Source organism: Vitis vinifera, chromosome 18 (assembly GCF_030704535.1).
Source record: "Vitis vinifera cultivar Pinot Noir 40024 chromosome 18, ASM3070453v1".
Classification (NCBI taxonomy): Eukaryota; Viridiplantae; Streptophyta; class Magnoliopsida; order Vitales; family Vitaceae; genus Vitis; species Vitis vinifera.
Genome location: NC_081822.1, coordinates 28,739,308 through 28,764,580, shown reverse-complemented (window position 1 = coordinate 28,764,580; position 25,273 = coordinate 28,739,308). Strand labels below are relative to the sequence as shown.

Below are 25,273 nucleotides of genomic sequence, written 5' to 3'. Positions count from 1 at the left end.
AATTAATATATTTTTTAAAATAAGTTTTAAATTATTAATGTATTTTTTGTTTATTTATAATTTAAAAATAAAAATTAATATTGATTTTCAACCTTAATCAAATGAGTTGGCATTTCATATCCTCACAATCAATAATCGGTGATATTTCGTATTTTACCATCAATAATAGGTGATAGGAGTACCGCGAGCCGTTCTGAGGCCCAAATGCCCTGAAAGCACATTTCCAGCTGGCCTGAAAGCACAGTTCAAGAGGTGTGGTTACTTTCTATCTTTGTCTTTGACATCGCAACGTCACTTCTCTGACACCATTGGTAGAAGAGATGGAAAGAGGCAATACAATTCTGTCTTTGTTGTAGCATTCATTGGAGGGAATGATGGGCAAGACAACCACAACCGAGATTTTCAGAAAAGATTAAAAAAGAAATATTAAAAGATAATGGGGAGAGATGGCCTCAAATTAATAAAATGTTCGTATAACTCTTTAAATTGAGTTAAAGGATATGAAATAATAACAGATAAATATACCTTTTAGAACACATATAAAATATTTTATAAAATTAAGTTAAATAATTTTTTTTCAATAATTTTTTTTTCAAAAATACTAAATTAAATAAAAGTAGCTTTCAAAAATATTAAATTAAATAATTTTTTTTTCAAAAATATTAAATTAAATTAAAGTATTTAAAAAAATATTAAATTAAATTTTTAAAAAAAATATTAAATTAAATATTTTTTTAAATATTAAATTAAATAAATTTATTTTTTAAAAATATTAAATTAAATAAAAGTATTTTAAAAAATATTAAATTATATAAAAAAAAATTTAAAAAAATATTAAATTAAATAAAAAATATTAAATTAAATAAAAGTATTTTTCAAAAATATTAATTTTTTTCTCAAAATCAACAAAGGGCATTTTTGGAAATACTGAAGGATGATATCCTTCAACTCAATTTTCATACTTTCATTGGGTCTTGGACTCAATTTGAAGAGTTACATGGACCTTTTTGTTAATTTGGAGGTCCATCTACCCCCAAAACATAATTCTTCCAAGATAATAAGGGTTATCAAATTTATAGTCATCCCATAATTTTAATTGTGTACTTTGATTATCTTTTTCTTTTATCCTCATTTAATTTTATTTTTCTTAATTTTTTATCTTTTATATACCATAAATTAAAACTAATTATATTATTATTATTATTATTATTATTATTATTATTATTATCTATCATCATAAATATTATATTGTAGACCTCTCTTTGGATCGGGAGGAGCTGAGATTTTTTCGACCTCCACAAGTGTTCAAAGCCGCATGCATGGGACGTGTGTCAAAGACATGACCACCTTGCCATGGTGGTGGTTAGGGATGAAGACTTTTTTGCTAAACAGGGAGCAGTAGAGTAGCTTGGAGAGGGTAAAAACAGGAAGGATTGCAGGTAAGGGAGGTCGAGTGGGGTTAGAGAAAAAGTAGGAGCTAGGGGTCACTCAAGATTATGGTAGAAGATACTCAAGGGGCTGGAACTCATGGATGGAAGCGAGATTTCAGATGAGGAGTGAGCTGTTTGGGAGGGCAAGGAAGAGGAAAGTGAGGAGGAAAGTTTATGTAAAATAAAAGGAAAAGAATATTTTCCTTTTTATTGAATTATACTATTGAATCAGGAGACGTAGCTTTATACAAGAGATTTCCTACAATCATGTTAATCATGCTAATATATTCTTGGTAGTCTAAATATAAAAGGCAACTAATACAATATGGTTGGATATTTTTGTCAATGGAAAGCCAGATGTCATTGACCTTCTCAACACTCCCCTCAAGTTGGAAAGTGAATGTCAAGAACTCCCAACTTGCGCATCATAGTTGAGAAAGCTTCCTTTCCCAATGACTTGGTGAATACATCTGCAAGTTCATTCTTTGAAGCAACATGTTTGGTTACAATTGAACCATCTTGTATTTTGTCATGAATAAAATGGCAATCCATCTCTATATGTCTGGTTCTTTCATGGAAAACAGGATTGGTTGCTATATGGAATGCGATTGTGTTATCACAATACAACAATGTTGGCTTCGGATGCAATATTCTCAAATCTGTCAATAACGAGCACAACCAGGATAATTCACAACATGCACCTATCATAGTTCTATATTCGGCTTATACTGAGGAGAGAGATACGTTTTTATGTCTCTTTGTCGACCAAGAAATAAGAGAAGATCCTAGAAAAACATAATAACCTGGAGTGGATCTATGAGATATTGGACAACCAGCCCAATCTGAATCAGAAAAAGCTCGCAAAGATAAATCATTATGAGAAGGGAAAAATAGACCTTGTCCTGGACTACTTTTCAAATAACGCAACACACGTAAGGTAGCTTCCATGTGTGGTTTGCGTGGTGCATGCATGAATCTACTTAACATATGGACCGAATAGGTGATATCTAGCCAGGTAATAGTCAAATAAATTATGCGTCCAACAAGTTGTTTATACTAAGATGGATCTTTAAGCAATTCACCTGAATCTGAGAGCTTTATGTTTTGTTCCATGGGAAAGCTCACAGGTTTAGCACCCAAAAAACCACCATCTTTTAAAATTTCCAAAGCATATTTTCGTTGTGAGATGGAAATATCTTTCTTTGATCAAGAAACTTCGATGCCCAAAAAATACTTCAAATCACCCAAATCTTTAATCTGAAAATGACTATAAAGAAATTGCTTGAGTGCTAATATGTCTTTGACATTATTACCCGTAATAAGAATGTCATCAACATATATTAACAAAGTTGTAAAAGATTTGCCTTTCTGACATGTGAATAACGAGTAATCAACTTTGGATTGAGTAAATCTAGCAGCTTGGATAACTGTAGAGAACTTGGAAAACAATTGTCGTGAAGTCTGCTTTAAACCATACAACGACTTGTGAAGGCGACACACTTGATTCTCCCCCTATCGTTGAAGACCAGGAAGTGAAGTCATATAAATTTTTTCATAGAGATCACCATGAAGAAATGCATTGTTGACATCAAGTTGGTGAAGACACCAATTTTGGGCAGCTGCTAAAGCTAATAAACAACAGATAGTAATCATTTTAGCAGTGGGAGAAAAAATGTCATGATAATCTAAACCTTCCAGTTGTGTGTAACCTCTCGCAACTAAATGAGCTTTGAAATGCTCAATAGTGCCATCTGAGTGCCGTTTGATTTTAGAAACCCAACGACAACCAATAGGCTTTTTACCAGGAGGAAGAGAAGTGAGGGACCAAGTGTGGTTGGCATCTAAAGTGACCAATTCAGATTGCTTTACTTTTTTCCAATGGGGATGAAAGACCGCTTCTGTAGACTCAATATCTTGACAGACAGTAGCAATAAAGGAGCGATGTTGTGGTGAGTAATGATAATAAGAGACAAAATGGCAAAGGGAATATCGCGTACCTTTTTCTGGACTTGATGACAAAGGCGAAAAATGGTTGGGAGACCATTTTCATTTTATTTTATTTTTCTTAATTTTTTATCTTTTATATTTTATATACAATACATTAGCACTAATTATATTATTATAATTAATATAAATATAACTTGAATTTATAATTTTTTTGCAAAATCAAAATAGAAATATTAATTTTTAAAAACAACCCACCCAAACAGATTTTTTGCTTTTTATTTTTTAATACTATTTTTAAAAACAACTTTCAAACACTTTTCCTTTTAGAAAATATTAAAAAATTGTTTTTTTTTCTCTTTAACTTAGAAAACGTTGTGAAACCACCTAAGTACTTAGGAATTCTTGTCAAGTTATTACTATTTTTTTTTTCAAAATTTATTTTAGGTTTCTAAAAACTTTTTTCAAAAATTTTAAAATGAAAATGTTTTACTTCCTTAAATTTTAAAAATTGTTTTTAATTGCAGAAGGTATATATATATATAAAGAATTTCTATATTTTATCTACAACTTTCTATTTTTAAAATTAAAAAATAGAAAATATATCTTAACATAACACAAGATATTATTTTTGTTTAGAATTTATTAATGCAGTTAATCAATAGATTTGAGATTGAAGTTAATAAAAGGTGTTTTCAATAACATAATAATTAATAAAATGAGAAAGAAATTTTTTTTAAGTCATTAAGTACTAAACAAACTAAGGTTATATTGGTTAATATTAACGGATTGTTTTTAGTTGAATAGAAAAAATCAGAATAAGTAAAATATTTTAATTTTTTATATTCAATTAAAAAACAAATATTACTTAAGTGACTCTTAAAAAAGGTCAAGTGAACTAGAATGAATCAAATGTTAGTCTACTCAATTGGACGGTGTTAGGCACTTAATTTTATCTTATTTCCAGCAAAATAGCATGCGAGTGTACCATGGGATAGGCCATCTTTGCAATTTCCTTTGTATTTGCTTTTTCCCCTTTTCTTTTTTCTCTCAAATTTCTAAAATCCAAATGAAGCATAAAATTACTAAATAGGATAAAGCTTATCTTTTGGATATGATTGCATGGTGTTCTCACTGACTGCTCATTCAAACCTCAATCATACATACATTTCAAAGCTGAAAACATAAATTCTAGTTTCTAGCATTTGCAAGTCATACTTTTTCATCCACACAGAATGAATTATTCCCAAATTGTAGTGTGTTTTTGTCAAGGATCGAGATTAATGCCTACCAGTCTGCAATTAGATGATCAGTACAAGTAGACCATCCCATGTCTCTTTAGCAACTGTTTCTCTTTCAAGGACTCACATTCAGACATCAACTCATCCCACTGCTTGTCTTTTGGAACCGCTTCCAACCATTCAGCGCTACGCCATAAGATACAAGGTTTCAATTCCATGTCTATATATATTATATAGTCCATAATCACCTATGAAGAAATTATTATTCATGTTTGTGAAACTTAAACTAACATATAAAGTTAAAATGTAAGATAAATGAAGGAATATAAGAAATAAATCATGAGGATCAAGTACTCTGGAACAGAAATGAAATTCTACGTACCTGACATGGGAAACCAACTTAAGCCTCAATTGATCAGTTGAGTGTTGTTCCAGCTTGGTTGATCAATTCCAAGACCCGCACGGTAGACAATGTAAACTTGTTCAAAACAAGACTTCAATGCCTCAAAAATAATAATGGGCAAATACTCTGGAACAAGTCCTAAAGTGGTTTACAAATTAACATAACTGGTCTGGATCTTTTAGGCCAATATTTATTTATTTATTCTTTTTGTTTTTGGGGTGGGCATATTTTTACATCCTAGAAATTTTAAACAGCAAAAATATAATCAAGAATTTAAGCTCCTTTAATCTGTTTGCGGTGGAAACTTACACCAGAAAGGAAAAATAACTTACCAATAATGTTGTCATGGCTTGAAAGGTCCAAAACCAGAGACACAGAGAGAGACTATCAAGGAGGAGGAGCTCTGGGGGTGCCATTGTGAATCCTACAATTTTGGCCTTGGATCTATGCATGGAACCGTCGGTGGATCATCTCAAACTTTTAGGGGCTTCTGATCATTACTAGAGCTTACCACTTCCAACTCCACTGGTGTTCTCAAGATCAACATGTACAAGACCAATCCCACACTTTTCCACCTTCACTGGTTTACCATTAACATGGCCACGAAATGAAGCCATTAAATGCCTTCGTTTATCGGAGCGATATCTGTGCTTAATAGCAACATTAGAATAATACGTTACCCACACTGACTCTGATACACCATCATTATGGTCGCATTGGCAGGATGATCCACAGGAGAGATAATCCAAAAACCCAATTTCATCATCAAGGAAAGTCAATTCACATCCTAAATGATAAGGTTGCGTGATATTCACCGTGGCATTCTCAGACGTACTACTCGCTGGTTCATCCATTGATTTATCCAGAGGTTCACCCTGTTGTGGAATATAAACACAGCATAAAGCCAATCCCAAGAAGTCCTTGTCGTACCAATTAAGTGGTAGCCGTATTGTTGCTTCACTGCTAATACGCTGGAATGATATCCACTCTGGAAGTTCTCCACTTCCAGGGATAACAGTACTAAATCCCTGGCTGACACCATTTGCTGGAAGAGACAAAAGCCTTCTGTATTTCAACTCCTGCACAGAAGGTACCATGTTAAACATTGAGCATGACTGCGTAAAATTTCAAGTTTTGGGCCCAAATAGCCCATTATGGGAAAATAATTAAGTTTAACCACTTTGTCAAATTTATATTCAAAGTAACCCATTTATTACACATAGGAGCGATATCATTATATTTTTTTTCTTAAATTTAAGTTAAAACCTCAATTATCAACTATGGATTAAGCTAAAAAATGACGCCTCGATATCACAAACATGATTTTTAAAAACTTTGTGAAACCACCTAAGTTCTTAGGAATTCTTGTCGAGTTATTACTATTTTTTTTTTCAAAATTTATCTTAGGTTTCTAAAAACTTTTTTCAAAAATTTTAAAATGAAAATGTTTTACTTCCTTAAATTTTAAAAATTTTAAAAGTTGTTTTTAATTGCAAAAGGTATATATATATATATAAAAGAATTTTTAAATTTTATCTACAACTTTCTATTTTTAAAATTAAAAAATAGAAAATATATCTTAACATAACACAAGATTTGATTTTTGTTTAGAATTTATTAAAGCAGTTAATCAATAGATTTGAGATTGAAGTTAATAAAAGGTGTTTTCAATAACATAATAATTAATAAAATGAGAAAGAAATTTTTTTTTAAGTCATTAAGTACTAAACAAACTAAGGTTATGTTGGTTAATATTAACGAATTGTTTTTAGTTGAATAGAAAAAATCAGAATAAGTAAAATATTTTAACTTTTTATATTCAATTAAAAAACAAATATTACTTAAGTGACTCTTCAAAAAGGTCAAGTGAACTAGAATGAATCAAATGTTAGTTTGCTCAATTGTACGGTGTTAGGCACTCCATCAAACAAAGAAAAAATTCATTGGTCTTTACTAGGTAAGTTGAAATAATTTTCACATTTTATTACTTAATTGATGATTATTAATATGAAAAATAAAATAACATAAAAATCAATTTATACAACAAAATTATAATTTTCTTTCACATCAATTTCACTAAAATTAATTTATGCAATAAAATCGATATATAGATAGAATTCTAATATTTTTCAACATCAATTTCACTAAGATTAATTTATGGATTAAAATCCTATTTTCTTTAATATTGAATTCATTCTAATTTCATTAATATCAATTTTATGAGTTCAAATTGTGTTTTGTTAATACCAGGCTACCAGCTTTGTAATAATAAAACCATCTAATAGTCCAACACATATAGGCCCATGGTTAGGCCCAAGCCTATAAATTACTCGCTGATGAATGCCAAGTTTAAGGGGGATACTTTTGCTCCTCCATTTCCGACATGGAATCAAGTGACTTCATTTTATCATACATACATTTCATAGCTGAAAACATAAATTCTAGTTTCTAGCATTTGCAAGTCATAGTGTTTTCGTCAAGGATCAAGATTAATGCCTACCAGTCTGCAATTAGATGATCAGTACAAGTAGACCATCCCATGTCTCTTTAGCAACTGTTTCTCTTTCAAGGACTCACATTCAGACATCAACTCATCCCACTGCTTGTCTTTTGGAACCGCTTCCAACCATTCAGCTACACCATAAGATACAAGGTTTCAATTCCATGTATATATTATATAGTCCATAATCACCTATGAAGAAATTATTATTCATGTTTGTGAAACTTAAATTAACATATAAAGTTAAAATGTAAGATAAATGAAGGAATATAAGAAATAAATCATGAGGATCAAGTACTCTGGAACAGAAATGAAATTCTACGTACCTGATGACATGGGAAACCAACTTAAGCCTCAATTGATCAGTTGAGTGTTGTGCCTGAAACGCGAGGGATGTCCTAGCTTGGTTGATCAATTCCAAGACCCGCATGCTAGACAATGTAAACTTGTTCAAAACAAGACTTCAATGCCTCAAAAATAATAATGGGCAAATACTCTGGAACAAGTCCTAAAGTGGTTTACAAATTAACATAACTGGTCTGGATCTTTTAGGCCAATATTTATTTATTTATTCTTTTTGTTTTTGGGGTGGGCATATTTTTACATCCTAGAAATTTTAAACAGCAAAAATATAATCAAGAATTTAAGCTCCTTTAATCTGTTTGCAGTGGAAACTTACACCAGAAAGGAAAAATAACTTACCGATAATGTTGTCATGGCTTGAAAGGTCCAAAACCAGAGAGACAGAGAGAGACTATCAAGGAGAAGGAGCTCTGGGTGTGCCATTGTGAATCCTACAATTTTGGCCTTGGATCTATGCATGGAATCGTCGGTGGATCATCTCAAACTTTTAGGGGCTTCTGATCATTACTAGAGCTTACCACTTCCAACTCCACTGCTGTTCTCAAGATCAACGTGTACAAGACCAATCCCACACTGTTCCACCTTCACTGGTTTACCATTAACATGGCCACGAAATGAAGCCTTTAAAAACCTTGGTTTATCGGAGCGATATCTGTGCTTAATAGCAACATTAGAATAATACGTTACCCACACTGACTCTGATACACCATCATTATGGTCGCATTGGCAGGATGATCCACAGGAGAGATAATCCAAAAACCCAATTTCATCATCAAGGAAAGTCAATTCACATCCTAAATGATAAGGTTGCGTGATATTCACCGTGGCATTCTCAGATGTACTACTCTCTGGTTCATCCATTGGTTCATCCATTGATTCATTCTCAGACGTACTACTCTCTGGTTCACCCTGTTGTGGAATATAAACACAGCATAAAGCCAATCCCAAGAAGTCCTTGTCGTACCAATTAGGAGGTAGCGGTACTATTACTTCATTGCCAACACCCTGGTGTTGTATCCACTCTGGAAGTTCTCCACTTCCAGGGATAACAGTACTAAATCCCTGGCTGACACCATTTGCTGGAAGAGACAAAAGCCTTCTGTATTTCATCTCCTGCACAGAAGGTACCATGTTAAACATTGAGCCTGACTACATAAAATTTCGAGTTTTGGGCCCAAATAGCCCATTATGGGAAAAAAAATTAAGTTTAACCGCTTTGTCAAATTTATGTTCAAAGTAACCCTTTTATTACACATAGGAGCGATATCATTATATTTTTTTTTTCTTAAATTTAAGTTAAAACCTTAATTACCAACTAAGGCTTAAGTTAAAAAATGAAGCCTCGAAGGATGATGTGACACTTACCTAGAAAGAGACCACATTGAATATAAGTTTTAAAAATGGCCTAAAAGTTATATTACAGGCTATCTGGACCCAAAATTCTAAAAATTCTGTGCTACGAAAACTATACCTGAATTTCTTGTAAAAAAGCAGATTTGAAGCAATTTAACTGCCACTGCCATTGCAACACTGATGTACTTGATAACGTTTTGATGCCTGTGCAATCATGGGCATCTAGGACTCTGAGACTTGATGGAAGCTTTGGAATTTCTAGAAGACTCTTGCAGTGCCTCAACCCAAGCTCTCTTAGCTCAGAAAGTTGACTTATGGCATCAGTTACTCCAAGAAAAAGGTTTCCACTTAGATCTAATACTCTCAATGAGTATAGGCAGCAAATATCATCGGGAATTTCTTTTTCTGTTAAATTACAGTAACTTAGGTTTAATTCTTCCAATGAGTATAAGCTGCCAATGTCACCACTGATTGCACGTTGCATTAGGTTGGTGTCATGCATATCCAATACTTTTAAGGAGCACAAACCAGCCAAAGAGGAATCCGATTGAGGGCTAATCAATTCTGAACTTGATGCATAAAGCTTCTCTAGACATTCCAGGCTTCCCAGGTTGTCGGGCAGTTTTGAACACCCGATTACATTGAGAGTCTTAAGACATTTCAAGTTACAAAGGCTCTCTGGAAGGCTCTTAAGATTTTTGCAGGATGCCAAGTTCAAATATTCCAATGAGTATAGATTCCACGGGATCTCTGCAAGTTCCTGGAGTTTTGAACAGTGAGAGAGATCAAGATTTACAAGAGAATCCAAGTGCCAAATGCTGCTTGGAATGTTCTCAAGGTTTGTGCACCCTATAAAATTTAAAAAATAAAACAGCTAGTTAGGAACTGAAATAATTATAAATGGATGAACCTTGAGCAAATTGTACCACCTTTAAGAATTAGACTCTCCAGATTTGGTGTATCGGAGAAGTCTGGGATTTGAATGAGCTGCTGAGAGTGACTGAGATTGATAACCTTTAACTTCTCAAGAGGCTTTAACTTCTCAGGAGGCTGGAACAAAGAACACTTGGTTTTGGTAAATAGACTTCCTTGACCCTTAAATTTATAAATCAAAGGATAAAACCAAATAATAATCATACCTTAAGCCCTTGCCAAAGCACTCTTAGTTTACTATACCGCAGATTCAATTCAACAAGGTTCTCTCCATGAAAATTTGATGGCAAATATTCCAAAGGATATCCATCCCAATGAAGATATCTTAACTCATAAGATGGAAATTCAAAGTTGGTAGAAACACGCACTTCATAATTTTTTACCATGGAACCACATTTATGACCTCGACAAACTTTGAGTAATCTAAGTTTGTTCATCATTTTAAAAGCTTCAGTGGTAAACTCTATTGGTACTGCTGGAGATGTATCTAGAATGGTAAACTCTATTGGTTCTGCTGGAGATGTATCTAGAAATATCCCTTCAATCGCATCAGTCCCCTGAAAATCAAGATTCATAAATAAGTGAAATTCAAAAAATGTAAAACCAAAATAAAACTGTAGGCATTCATAACTTCAAGCACTTGGATCTTACTTCATTTTTGAGCAATATGCGATGGACATCCTCTGATCTCCACAATCTGCTCTGTTTTCCTGGCTCTTGAGGACATGCTTGATGAACAACTCCTTGACCCATTTGTTGCAATAAAGGGTGCATCATTATCTTATTATTTGAAAAAGTTAGGAGAGACTTATTAGAGAGATCTGTTATTGCTTTCTCAGCCCCATCTAATATTCTTGAAACAAATTCTCTTTCTTCCCCTTTAAAAAAACATGCAATATCAAGAAATATATCTTTTGTTTTGTAATCTAGTCTATCATAACTGATTTGAAACACATCTTGAATTTCTTTCATGGATTGGTGTTTTAGTTTATACAATGCACTTTCCCATTCATCTATTGACTTACGAAAAAGAAAATCACCAAAAACTTTAAGAGCCAATGGAAGGCCCTCACTATAATTTACTATATTTCGGGAAAATCCTCTGTATGCTGGTTTAGGAAATCTTGCTTGGAAGGCATAAAGATTAAAGAGATGTATAGATTCTGCAAAATCTAATCCTTGAACCTCATATATAGCATCCACTCCATGCTCAAGTAGTAAATGTTTATCTCTAGTCGTTATAATAATTCTACTTCCCCCACCAAGCCAATCTCCATTTGGAACTAAGTCCTTTAATTGACTCAAACAATCCACATCATCAACAACGATAAGAATTTTTTTTTTCTTTATCTTATTCTTATTGAGCCCTTCATCAACATTCAGGCCTCCATAGGACAATCCAGTAATGTCACATAGAAGTTTTTTTTTTACATTAGGCATGGATTGCTGGCAAACACTTGGAAGAAAGCTAGCACCATCGAATTGGTATGAGATTGAGTTATAAATAACTCGTGCAATTGTGGTTTTGCCAATTCCACCTAATCCCCATACTCCAAGCATGCGAACATCATAAGATCCAATGCCTATCAATGACTTCAATTCTTCCAAACGTCCATCAATTCCAATTAAGTTATGACCTGGAAGTTTCAATTCGCCATTGACGAAATTAATGATTTTCTTAATAATAGTTGGCTCATCCCTGTTAATAATAAAGTGAAGCAATGTTAATTATAAAATGTAGCAAAGATATAATGGGGTAAAATTAGTTACAAAAGATTATTATTGTGAAGTTAATATGGTGATGTCGTGCTGTGTCAAGGGCAATGAACTCAATAGAGAAAACTTGTCTACAAAATGGCAAGTTACTTCCCAAATGTAGTATTCTTGTTATCAGTAGGAGCATTACTTCGAATTGTCCTATTTCTTTCACCAGTCATTTCACTAGCAAGACTCCAAATTTCTATTGATTTTGTATATCATTCTGACTTCGTTTAATTTTAAGATTTGCATGACAACTTTTGTAATTTTATCACCGTTTTGTACATGTTCAGAAAATCAAATTTTAAATGTAAAATTTTTTTTATAACAAAAAATAGTAAATAAATAAATCTTAATTAATATACATAAATCTTCCTGTTATAGTAGTGAAGTTCAAGGGAACTACAAAATTATGAAAACAATTATAAGTTATGAAAATGAACAAAAAAAAAAAGTGTTAATAACAAAACCGTATCATCAATTTTTATTTTTTTTAAGTTTCCTAAATTAGATTCAGAATGCATATATTGCCATTTTAGTATTAAACATAATATAAAGTGTTTTTAAGTATCAAAAATCAATAATCTCTATATTAATATTTAGAATTCACTTTCAAAATCATGTTTGTTACTAGAGATTTTTCTTTATTAATCATAATCACAATCTTTTAATCAATTGTAGTTCTCTTTCTATTTCAATTTTATTGATTTAGGGCAATTCATTGTAAGATGTCACTTGAATAAATTTCTATTTTTATTATTTTTAAGAATAGTAAATAGAACAAATTTTCAATTACATTTATAATTCATGAAGAAAAAACCTTTCGTTTTATGACAATATATTAAAATGTATATTAATTATTAAGTCAAATTATATATTATTTTACAATAATATTAAGATAATAGGTCTAATTTTAAAATATATTAAATATTAAAATTATGATTTATTTTAATTTAAATATATTCAATGATATCAAATTAATAATGATATATGTATAATTATTTTAATATTGATATTTTTTATATTTAATAAATATATAAATTATATAAAATAAGGACCTATTAAAAAAATTATGTTTTATATTTTTAGTAATAAATTAAATCAAATTGTAAAAATAAAATAATTAAAATTAATTTATTTAATATTTAAAAAATAAAAAATAAAAAATGGGTGAAATATTCATAAATATCAATGAAATATTGAAACATGAAAAAAAAAATTGATGAAATATTAAAAAAAATGTTTAAAAATATGGATTCGTATGAAAGTTATACCTGCACATCCAGATATTTTAAACATCCACTAACGTACTTTTTATTCCATTGTTTAATATTTTCATTTTTATATTGCACGCCCTGTCACCCTTCACCATCAATGTCAATATTTCTCAATATTTTAATTTTTTATTCTTTTAATGTTCGTCATTTTTACAAGTAAAAAGCTATATTAAGTATCGAACACGGGATCCCTGTGTCCTGGTGCAGCCCTAGTTAATATTTCTATTAAGGTAATAAATTATAATATTTGGAAATATATTCCATTACTATGTTTCAAATTAAAATAAGAAAATTTAATAATAATTAATTTTACAGATGTTTTAAATGTATATATAAACAGTATTTAACATTCAAACATATATAAAAATAAACAACTTAATACCTTAATACCTAATCATATTCAAATATTCAAACAGTATTTAACATTCAAACATATATAAAAATAAACAACTTAATCCCTTAGTACCTAATCATATTCGAACATTCAAACAGTATTTAACATGCTCATCAAACTCCTTCCAAAACAAAATTAGAAGCTACTATAAGTTGTTGATTCAACACTGATCCAAATTATTAACTTGTTAATTCATGATTTAAGACAACTAAATCCTTATAACTTAATTAAATCAAAAGCACAAATTAAGGACGTTGAAGTTACCCATCCTCCGGCACACGGAAACCATCTGTATCGGCTGCTTCAGTAAAGGCATCCCTCCACCTTTGCACCTTTTTCTCATCTACACCTCTTTCATAATTGGAAAATGCATTTCCGAAGCTCCCTGTTTGCTTTCGCACATCAGAAGGATCCACGTGGTAGAACACCGGCAAGACTATTTGTTCATTTTGTTTCCTGCACTCCATGATCTTCGCTAACTCATCCAAACACCACTGGGAATGCGCATAGTTTCTTGAGAACACAACTATGGAAATTCTTGATTCTTCAATAGTTTTCAAAATTCCTGATTGGATCTCCTCTCGTCTCAGAGGTTCATCGTTTCTGAAAGTGTTAATACCCATCCGACCCAAAATTTTGAATAAATGAACCGTAAAATTGTTGCGGGTGTCTTCACCTCTAAAACTCAAGAACACATCGAAGTTATATTTACGGATTGGGGTAGAAGAAGAAGAGGGTTTTTGGGTAGAGGAAGCCATTGTTGGAGAGTTTTTGGATGAAAGCTTAAAGAGAGTTGAGGAGTAACTTGTGGTGAGTCTATTCTTGATATGCCCTACAGCACCTTTGGGTCCTTATATCATATTGATTTATTTATTTATTTATTTATTTGGTTTTGGTTGGACCGTAAAAGCAAACATCGATTCTCCCAATACATGAAAGCATGTGATTCTTTTTCATTTTTGGGTCCCATGTATAAGCATGTGATTTGACAGACAAATGTCAAAGAGTAATGAGTGGAGAGGTAGGTGGCTTTTAAAACAATTAAAAAGGAAGGACCCACCCACATCCACGGATGAAAATTTCGCCGCTATATACGGTGATATATCGATATCAGGTTAACAAATATTGTTTATGCGGAAGAAATTTCGGAATGAAAAAATTAGATTTTATCGTCGAAATATCTATTATATTTCGGATATTGGAGGTAACTGAAACAATTTTGACCACCAATTATCAATGGAGAGTAATTTCAAAAACATCAGAAAAATCATTAAAATATCGGTTTTGGCCGATAAATCTCCAAAATATCTGCCCATGGAGCGATACTTTTTTGCCAATTTTTTCGATTGATCATGATAAATGGACGATTTTTGCTAGTTTTGCCGAAAATTCGTCGTTATTGTTGCAAAAATGGCTCTTGCATCCGATCAGATTTGAATTTTTTATGATCCCCCTAGATTTCACCCATGTTTTTATATTATAGATTTATTTTATATTATCCTTTCATTTTTAACACTTTTTATTTTTATCTCATTAATCATATTTTTAAAAATTATTATCCCTTCACTCTTAATTTTTTTTATATTTATCCTTTTAATTTTATTTCATTTTAAATGTTTTTATTTTAAAATATTAAAAATATAATTTTACCCAAAAAAATTGCTACAATATAAAAAATTAAGAAAGTTATAATATTTTATAAATTAAAATTAATTTGATAAGATAAATTATTAATAATTTTAATTATTTAAATAAATTAATGTTAATAGAAAAAGTTGTTATCATATATTTTTAACAAAATTTTATAAATTAAATCTCAAATTGTTGTAAAATTATAAAAGGAAAGGAAAAGGATACAAGAAAGAGAAATTAGAACCTAAGAAGAGAATAAAATTAATTTTTATTAGAGGTATCTCCGTTTTATAGGAGTCACATGAAGATATACATCAATATAGATGATCATCCATAAGTTCCTATAATTCGATAAATTCTCATATTTTATAACACTCCCCCTTGGATGATTATAAGAATATGCCTCATTAAAACATTACTAGGAAAAACCCTATGGGAAAAATAGTACAATATTCTTTTGGATTACTATAACTGCCTCGTTAAAAACCTTGTCAGTAAAACCCATTGGGACAAAGACAAAACCTAAACGAAGGAAAAAAGAGTGTAGTATATTTATATTATCATTCTCCCTCTCATGTAAACATGATTATGATTTCTTCAACATTTCAATTGGTAGATCTCTCAATCTTCGTATTCCAAAGTCATACCTTAACTTTTTCAATGTGGTCAAAGGTAATGCCTTTGTGAATAGATCTGCTAGATTATTGCATGACCGAATCTATTGAACATCAATCTCACCTTTCTTTTGGAGCTCATGAGTATAAGAGAATTTAGGGAGATACGCTTAATTCTGTCACCTTTTATGAATCCTCTTTTAATTTGTGCAATACAAACAACATTATCTTCATGTAACGCGGTTGGATTGCCTCTGATGGAGGTGGTCCACATGTTTCTTATATATATTGAATCATTGACCTTAGTCATATACATTCACGACTTACTTCATGAGTTGCTAGTATTTCTGAATGATTTGATGATGTGACCACCATTGTTTGTTTGATAGATCTCCATGAGATAACAGTATCATTGTAATTAAACATATACCATGTTTATGACTTACCTTTATATGGATCTGAAAGATATTTTGCATCTGCATATCTAAGCAATTATTGCTTTGATTCCCTTGAGTAAAATATACTCATATCGGTAGTTCCGCGAAAATAACGTAATATATGTTTGATATCATTCTAATGTCTTCGAGTTGGAGTGGAACTATATCTTGCTAATACATTGTCAGAAAAAAAAAAAAAAAAAAAAAACAATGTTTGGACGTAGACAATTGGCAAGATATACAAGTGCACCAATAGCACTAAAATATGGTACTTCAGGACCAAGTAATTCTTCATCAATTTTTGCAAAGACAAAATGAGTCATTTTTCACATCAAGTGATCGGACAACATTGAAGAACTTAAAAGATGCACTTTATCCATATAAAAACTCTTCAAAACTTTCTTAATGTATGTTGATTGATGTACTAAAACTCCATTTGAAAAATCAGGTCGAGATAAAATTTTGTTTTTCCAAGATCTTTCATCTCAAATTCATTTTTCAAGTAATTTGTTGTTCTTGTGAATATATATATATATATATATATATATATATATATATATATATATATATATATATATATTTATCCATTCAATTTTATTTCATTTTAATGTTTTTATTTTAAAATATTAAAAATATAATTTTACCAAAAAAATTGCTACAATATAAAAAATTAATAAAGTTTTAATATTTTATAAATTTAAATTAATTTGATAAGATAAATTATTAATAATTTTAATTATTTAAATAAATTAATGTTAATAGAAAAAGTTGTTACCATATATTTTTAATAAAATTTTAGAAATTAAATCTCAAATAAAATATTTTATATAAATTAATTTAATTTTTCATTTAAAATATAATAAAACATGTTTTAATAAAAGTATTTTAAATTTTTTTAAATAAATATTGTCTTCAACATGATGGACCTCCCTTCATCTAACAATATGATGGAATCACATTGATTTTCATTTGTTCTTTTTTAATAAAATCAAATATTTTGTAACTTAATTTTAACTTTATAAGTGTACACTTCCAAAATTCATATTTATTATTATTAAAATTCAAGTATTGAATCTACCGATATATCTCTGCTTCTTGATTATATTTATGTCAATTATATTTATGAAATAACTTTAAGATGTGTATTATTACTTATTTTATCATTTTTTAGAATTTTTTCAAGCATTCATATGAATTTTGAATAATTTTCGCTTCACTGATATTTGTAAAAAAAAATATTCACCAATATTAATCAAAGTACTAATATATCCATAATTACCGATATTTTTATCCTTGGCCGATATATCGACGATTTTTCACAATATAGCTACAATGAGGTCAAACACGCTAAATGCCCACCGCTCTCTTAAAAATGCCCCAAAGAAAAGATTTAACCTTTAACTCAACTTACCATTGAGTCAAATTTTCCTCTTATTAAATATATTGCACCAAACATATATATTCAAAGTCATTATATAAACAAAATATTAAAAAAAAAAATTAGATAACAAATTAATTATTATTAAATGCAAAAAATTATTTTAATTAATTACCAAAAATATAAAAATTATCATGATAATTTTCTTCATATTGTTTTTAATATTATTAATATTAAAAAAATTGTACATATATCACAACATATTGTATATCATTTAATATAATTGAATTAAATGGATCATAATTTTAATATTAAATATATTTTAAAATTAAACATAGTATAATTAAATATCATAATATTATTATGAAATAATATTTGATGTAATTTAATAATATATGTACACTTATAAAATTCATATTTTTTTATCGATGTATACGATATTATTATCAAATATGATAAATCATATTATACATATATAAAAAATTTTAATAAAACAATTTAAAAATATTTATTATACTTTTAATTACATTTTTATAAGGTTTTTCTTATATTCGTATGAATTTTGATCAATTTTAATCATACCAATATTTTTTTTCCAAAATATTCGTCAGCATATCTTTGATATATTCGATATATCCATAAAATCAAAATATTAATATATCTATAATTAACGATATTTTATTCTTACCCACATCTTTGTTTCATAACATTTGAATGATCCACCCACTACAAAATTCAGAAGCACATTTGTTTCTAGCATTTGCATTTTGTTCACAATGGTAGAAGGGTAACGAGTGGGATGGGTGACTTTTAAAAGAATATAAAGAAGGACCCATCCGTCACAAAATTTTAAAAGCATCTTTGTTTCAAAGTATTTGTATACCATATAATTTCATCTTTTTTTTCTTTATTCATTTTCATCTTTCACTGGTAGATGGGTTCATTAGATGGGTTCATTTGAATCAATTACGTTGAATAATTGATAATTTATTATTATCGTGAGGAAGGTTGAAGATAATGTTTAAATTTTTTTTCATAGAATTAAATTTAATTTTTATTATTTTAAAAAGATAATAGAAAATAAGATTTCACAAAAAAAAATAAAAAAAATAACATAGATGATTCTTTTTTAGACTTTTTCTTTGTGAATTTTTTACTGGCTTGGTGAAAAATTATTATTTATTTTGAATCACTGATAGAGCATCCATTTCATCCTCTATGACATTTGTCATTTTCTTAGTTGTCGCTGTCTTCTTTTATTTATTTTTTCGTTTTTAGTGTTTGCCCCTTTTTAAGACTTGCCGACCTTATCTTGATTAAAAAAAAAAAAAAACACTTCAGCAAACTTCAGTGTTAAATCACTAACAAAGCGTCCATTTCATCCTCTCCTGGCATTTGTCATTTTTCGGTTGTCTCGCTGCCTTCTTTTATTTATTTTTTCGGTTTTAGTGTTTGTCCTTTTTTTAAGACTTCGCATTGGCCAAGATTCCATGGATTCTGGCGACCTTATCTTGATAAAAATTTTAATATTGAAGCATAGGATCCCAAAAAAAAAAAAAAAAAACACTGTAATAATTATAAATTTGGTTTCTAATTTCTTAATGAAGATGAATAGGCATATAAGATTATTCACATACTTTTCTTTTAGTAAGTATTACTAAGGCGATTGTACTACATGCGTTCAAATTGCTTTAATTCATATAAGAATCATTGTAACTTGATTGAGTACATACTATAAGGTTTTGTGTTATTTGCTTCAGACAATTTAAATCATTATGAGATTTTCACGTATGTATCATTATCCATGGATCCATATAAATATACTGTAATAACATTCATGAGAAGCATATCTAATTCTTCCGGAACTGCTAAACTAATTAAGAAATTATATGTGATTACGTTCATGATCGAAGAGAATATTTCCTCATAGTTAATACCAGGTTTCTGCGAGAAATCTTGTACTACTAATCATACTTTATATCTTATAATCTCATTATTCTCATTATATTTTTGTACAAATATCCATTTATACTCAACATACATTACATTTTTAGGTGTTTGAACTACATATCCAAAAAGCTTAAAAGAGAGTTGAGGTGTAACTTGTGGTCAGCCCATTCTTGATATGCCTACAGCACCTTTGGCTCCTTATATGATATTTATTTATTTTATTTTTATTTTTTTTTGGTTTTGGTTGGACCGTAAAAGCGAACATCGATTCTCCCCATACATGCAAGCATGTGATTCTTTTTCCATTTTTTGGGGTCCCCATGCATAAACATGTGATTTGTCAGTTAAATGTCAAAGAGTAATGAGTGGCATGCAATCACGTGATTCTTTTTCCATTTTTTGGGGTTCGAATGCATAAGCATGTCATTTGTCAGTTAAATGTCAAAAGAGTAACGAGGGGCATGCAATCATGTGATTCTTTTACTATTTTTTGGGGTGCCAATGCATTAGCATGTGACTTGTCAGACAAATGTCAGAGAGTAATGATTGGAGAGGTAGGTGGCTTTTAAAACAATTAAAAAGGAAGGACCCACCCACATCCGCGGATGAAAATTTCGCTTTATACGGTGATATATCGATATCAGGTTAAGAAATATTGTTTAGGCGGAAGAAATATTGTTTTGGCTGGATTTCGGGATGAAAAAATTAGATTTTATCGTCGAAATATCGATTATATTTCGGATATTGGAGGTAACTGAAACAATTTTGACCACCAATTATCAATGGAGAGAAATTTAAAAAAAAAAATCAGAAAAATCCTTAAAATATCAGTTTTGGCTGATAAATCTCCAAAATATCTGCGCATGTAGCGATGCTTTTTTGCCAATTTTTTCAATTTATATCGATAATGGACCATTTTTGCTGGTTTTTTCGAAAATTCGTTGTGATTGTTGCAAAAATCCTCCTGCATCCGACGATCAGATTTGAATTTTTGATGATCTGGTCATCCATGTTTTTATGTTATCAGTTTATTTTATATTATATTTTTATTTTTAACATTTTTTATATTTATCTCATTAATCCTATTTTAAAAATTATTATCACTTCACTTTCATTTTATATATATATTTATCCTTTCAATTTTATTTCATTTTAAATGTTTTTATTTTAAAATATTAAAAATATAATTTTACCAAAAAATTTGCTACAATGTAAAAAATTAATAAAGTTTTAATATTTTATAAATTAAAATTAATTTGATAAGATAAATTATTATTAATTTTAATTATTTAAATAAATTAATATTGATAGAAAAATTTATTACCATATATTTTTAATAAAATTTTAGAAATTAAATCTCAAATAAAATATTTTATATAAATTAATTTAATTTTTTATTTAAAATATAATAAAACATGTTTTAATAAAAGTATTTTAAAATTTTTAAATAAATATTATCTTCAACAAGATGGACCTACCTTTGTCTAATAATATGATGAAATCACATTGATCTTCATTTGTTCATTTTTAATAAAATCAAATATTTTGTAACTTAATTTTAACTTTATAAGTGTACACTTCCAAAATTCATATTTATTATTATTAAAATTCAAGTATTGAATCTACCGATATATCTTTACTTCTTGATTATATTTATGTCAATTATACTTATGAAATAACTTGAAGATGTGTATTATTACTTATTTTATCATTTTTTAGAATTTTTTCAAGCATTCATATGAATTTTGAATAATTTTCGCTTCACTGATATTTGTGAAAAAAATATTCACCAATATTAATCAAAGTACTAATATATCCATAATTACCGATATTTTCATCATTGACCGATATATCGACGATTTTTCACAATATAGCTACAATGAGGTCAAACACGCTAAATGCCCACCACTCCCTTAAAAATGCCCCAAACAAAAGATTTAACCTTTGACTCAACTTACCATTGAGTCAAATTTGCCTCTTATTAAATATATTGCACCAAACATATATATTCAAAGCCATTATATAAACAAAATATTAAAAAAAAATTTAGATAAAAAATTAATTATAATTAAATGCAAAAAATTATTTTAATTAATTATCAAAAATATAAAAATTATCATGATAATTTTCTTCATATTGTTTTTAATATTATTAATATTAAAAAAATTGTACATATATCACAACTTATTGTATATCATTTAATATAATTGAATTAAATGGATCATAATTTAAATATTAAATATATTTTAAAATTAAATATATTATAATTAAATATCACAATATTACTGTGAAATAATATTTGATGTAATTTAATAATATATGTACACTTATAAAATTCATATTTTTTTTATTGATGTATACGATATTATTATCAAATATGATAAATCATATTATACATGTATCAAAATTTTTAATAAAATAATTTTAAAATATTTATTATACTTTTAATTATATTATTATAAGATTTTTCTTATATTCTTATGAATTTTGATCACTTTTAGTCATACCAATATTTTTTTTCCAAAATATTCATCAGCATTATCTCTGATATATTCGATATATCCATAAAATCAAAGTTATTAATATATCTATGATTAACAATATTTCATTCTTACCCACGTCTTTGTTTTATAACATTTGCATTTTATTTACAATGGTAAAAGAGAAATGAGTGGGAAGGGGGGTGGCCTCCAAAAAAATATAAGGAAGGATCCACCCACTACAAAATTCAGAAGCACATTTGTTTCTAGCATTTGCATTTTGTTCACAATGGTAGAAGAGTAAGAATAGGATGGGTGACTTTTAAAAGAATATAAAAAAGGACCCATCCACCACAAAATTTTAAAAGCATCTTTGTTTCATAGTATTTGTATACCATATAATTTCATCTTTTTATCTTTATTCCTTTTCATCTTTTACTGGTAGATGGGTTCATTTGAATTTATTACGTTGAATAATTGATAATTTATTACTGTCGTGCGGGAGGTTGAAAATAATGTTTAACCTTTTTTTATAGAATTAAATTAAATTTTTATTATTTTAAAAAGATAATAGAAAATAAGACTTCACAAAAAAAAAATAAAAAAAAATCTTTTGTTGACCAACATTGATGATTCTTTTTTAGACTTTTTCTTTGTGAATTTTTTACTGGTTTGGTGAAAAATTATTATTTATTTTGAATCACTGATAGAGCATCCATTTCATCCTCTGTGACATTTGTCATTTTCTTAGTTGTCGCTGTCTTCTTTTGTTTATTTTTTCGTTTTTAGTGTTTGTCCCTTTTTAAGACTTGCCGACCTTATCTTGATTAAAAAAAAAAAAAACACTTCAGCAAACTTCAGTGTTAAATCACTAACAAAGCGTCCATTTCATCCTCTCTGGCTGTCATTTTCCGGTTGTCGCTGCCTTCTTTTATTTATTTTTTCGGTTTTAGTGTCTGTCCTTTTTTTATGACTTCGCATTGGCCAAGATTCCATGGATTCTGCCGACCTTATCTTGATAAAATTTTTAATATTGAAGCATAGGATGCCAAAAAAAAAGAAAAAAAACACTTCAACAAACTTCAGCTTTAAATCACTGATAAAGAGTCCATTTCATCATCTCTGGCATTTGCCATTTTCTCAGTTGTCGTTGTCTTCTTTTATTAATTTTTTCGATTAGTGTTTGTCCTTTTATAAAACTTCGCAATGGGCAAGATTCCATGGATTCTGCCGACCTTATCTTGATAAAAAAAATTTAATCTTGAAGCATAGGATGCTAGTAAAAAAAAAAAAAAAAAAAAACACTCCAGCAAACTGATAGAACATCCATTTCATCATCTCTGGCATTTGTCATTTTCTCGGTTGTCGATGCATCTTTTATATATATTTTCGTAATATTAAATATTGAAATATTATTATCAAATCATATTTGATGTAATTTAATAATAAATAAATACTTATAAAATTCATATTTTTTATCGATGTATATAATATTATTATTAAATATGATAAATCTTAATATACATATATCAAATTCTTTGATAAAATAATTTTAAAATATCTATAATATTTCTAATTACACTTTTATAAGGGTTTTTTTTATATTCTTATAAATTTTGATCAATTTTAGTTTTATTGATATTTTTTTTTCAAAATATTTGTCAATATATATCCGATATATTCTATATATGCATAAAATCGAAATATCAATATATCTATGATTAACTATATTTCATTCTTGCCCATATCTTTGTTTGATAATATTTGTATTTTATTTATAATGGTAAAAGAGAAATGAGTGGCCTCCAAAAAAAATATAAGAAAGAACCCACCCACCACAAAATTTAGAAGCACATTTGTTTTTTAGTATTTACATTTTGTTCACAATGTAGAAGAGTAACAGGTGGGATAGGTGGCTTTTAAAAGAATATAAAGGACTCATCCAACACAAAATTTTAAAAACACCTTTTTTTCATAGTATTTGTATATCATATAACTTCATCTTTTTCTCTTTATTCATTTTCATCTTCTAATGATAGATTTGAACCCATTAAGATGAATAATTGATAATCTACTATTGTTGTGAAGAAGGTTGAAGATAATGTTTGAACTTTTTTTCACTAAAAAAAAAGAAAAAAAAATTGAGAATTGAATTGAATTTTTATTATCTTAAAGAAGGTAGTAAAAAATAAGACTTCACAAAAAAAAAGAAAAAAGAAATTCTTTTGTTGACCAACATAGATGATTCCTTTTTTAGACTTGTTCTGTGTGCAATTTTTTACGGGCTTGGTGAAAAATTATTATTTATTTTGAATCACTGATAGAGCATCCATTTCATCCTCTTTTGTCATTTTCTTAGTTGTCGCTGTCTTCTTTTATTTATTTTTTCGTTTTTAGTGTTTGTCCTTTTAAAGACCTGCCGACCTTATCTTGATGAAAAAAAAAAAAAACACTCCAGCAAACTTCAGTGTTAAATCACTGACAAAGCGTCCATTTCATCATCTCTGGCATTTGTCATTTTCTCGGTTGTTGCTGCCTTCTTTTATTTATTTTTTCGGTTTTAGTGTTCGTCTTTTTGTAAGACTTCTCACTGGCCAAGATTCCATGGATTCTGTCGACCTTATCTTGATAAAATTTTTAATATTGAAGCATAGGATGCCAAAATAAAAAAAAAGGGAGAATTGTTGTTAAGGGTGGGCTGGGAAACATATGACCGAGAATGATGGGTATATTTAATAATTCTTATGAAGGATAGGGTGGAATTATGATAATTCTTTTTAAGACTTTATTTTGTTTAAATGTCAAGACTACCCTTAACAAGTGAAAAGCCAGCAAACAAAAAAAAAAAATCTTCTTTTAACCCGGCTGTAACTTATCGGTGTTGAAGAAGAAAAGGGAAAGAGGAAAAAATTTCAGCACTTCAGGTTATGATCTGAACTGTCTCCACAAAACTTGTATTTTTGTGTGAATCTAGCAAGAAATCCATTAAAGGTAAGATTTTTTTTATAAAAAAATGCACAAAAAAAAAAAAATTCTTTTAACCCAACTGTAGCTTATCAGTATTGAAGAAGAAAAGGGAAAGAGGAAAAAACTTCAACACTTTAGGTTATGATCTGAACCGTCTCCACAAAGCTTGTATTTTTGTGTGAATCTAGCAAGAAATCCATTGAAGGTAAGATTTTTTTT

The 25,273-nt window shown here is 28.9% G+C and overlaps 1 protein-coding gene across 7 annotated transcripts; it reads right to left on the bottom strand.

Annotated features, from left to right (window-relative positions):
* Positions 1–4,456: 4,456 nt before the first annotated feature.
* On the bottom strand, positions 4,457–14,449 carry LOC100256299 (disease resistance protein RPV1). 7 transcript variants are annotated; one of them, XR_009465152.1, is made up of 9 exons: positions 13,861–14,448; positions 10,819–11,866; positions 10,374–10,724; positions 10,164–10,284; positions 9,353–10,083; positions 8,221–8,994; positions 7,845–7,949; positions 7,519–7,652; positions 5,981–6,097 (listed from the first exon to the last, which is right to left on the bottom strand). XR_009465152.1 is itself a non-coding variant. In XM_019216446.2 (6 exons), exons 1-6 carry the CDS (start codon positions 14,352–14,354, stop codon positions 5,519–5,521), a joined length of 3,324 nt encoding a protein of 1,107 aa, XP_019071991.1. In that variant the 5' UTR covers positions 14,355–14,449; the 3' UTR covers positions 4,457–5,518. The 7 variants fall into 7 exon arrangements, 1 of the variants encoding a protein (XP_019071991.1); XR_009465155.1 differs by lacking the exons at positions 7,519–7,652; positions 7,845–7,949; positions 8,221–8,994 and adding exons at positions 4,457–4,801; positions 4,998–5,156 and having other exon boundaries at positions 5,351–6,097; positions 13,861–14,449; XR_009465154.1 differs by lacking the exons at positions 7,519–7,652; positions 7,845–7,949; positions 8,221–8,994 and adding exons at positions 4,457–4,801; positions 4,998–5,093 and having other exon boundaries at positions 5,351–6,097; positions 13,861–14,449.
* Positions 14,450–25,273: the final 10,824 nt, after the last annotated feature.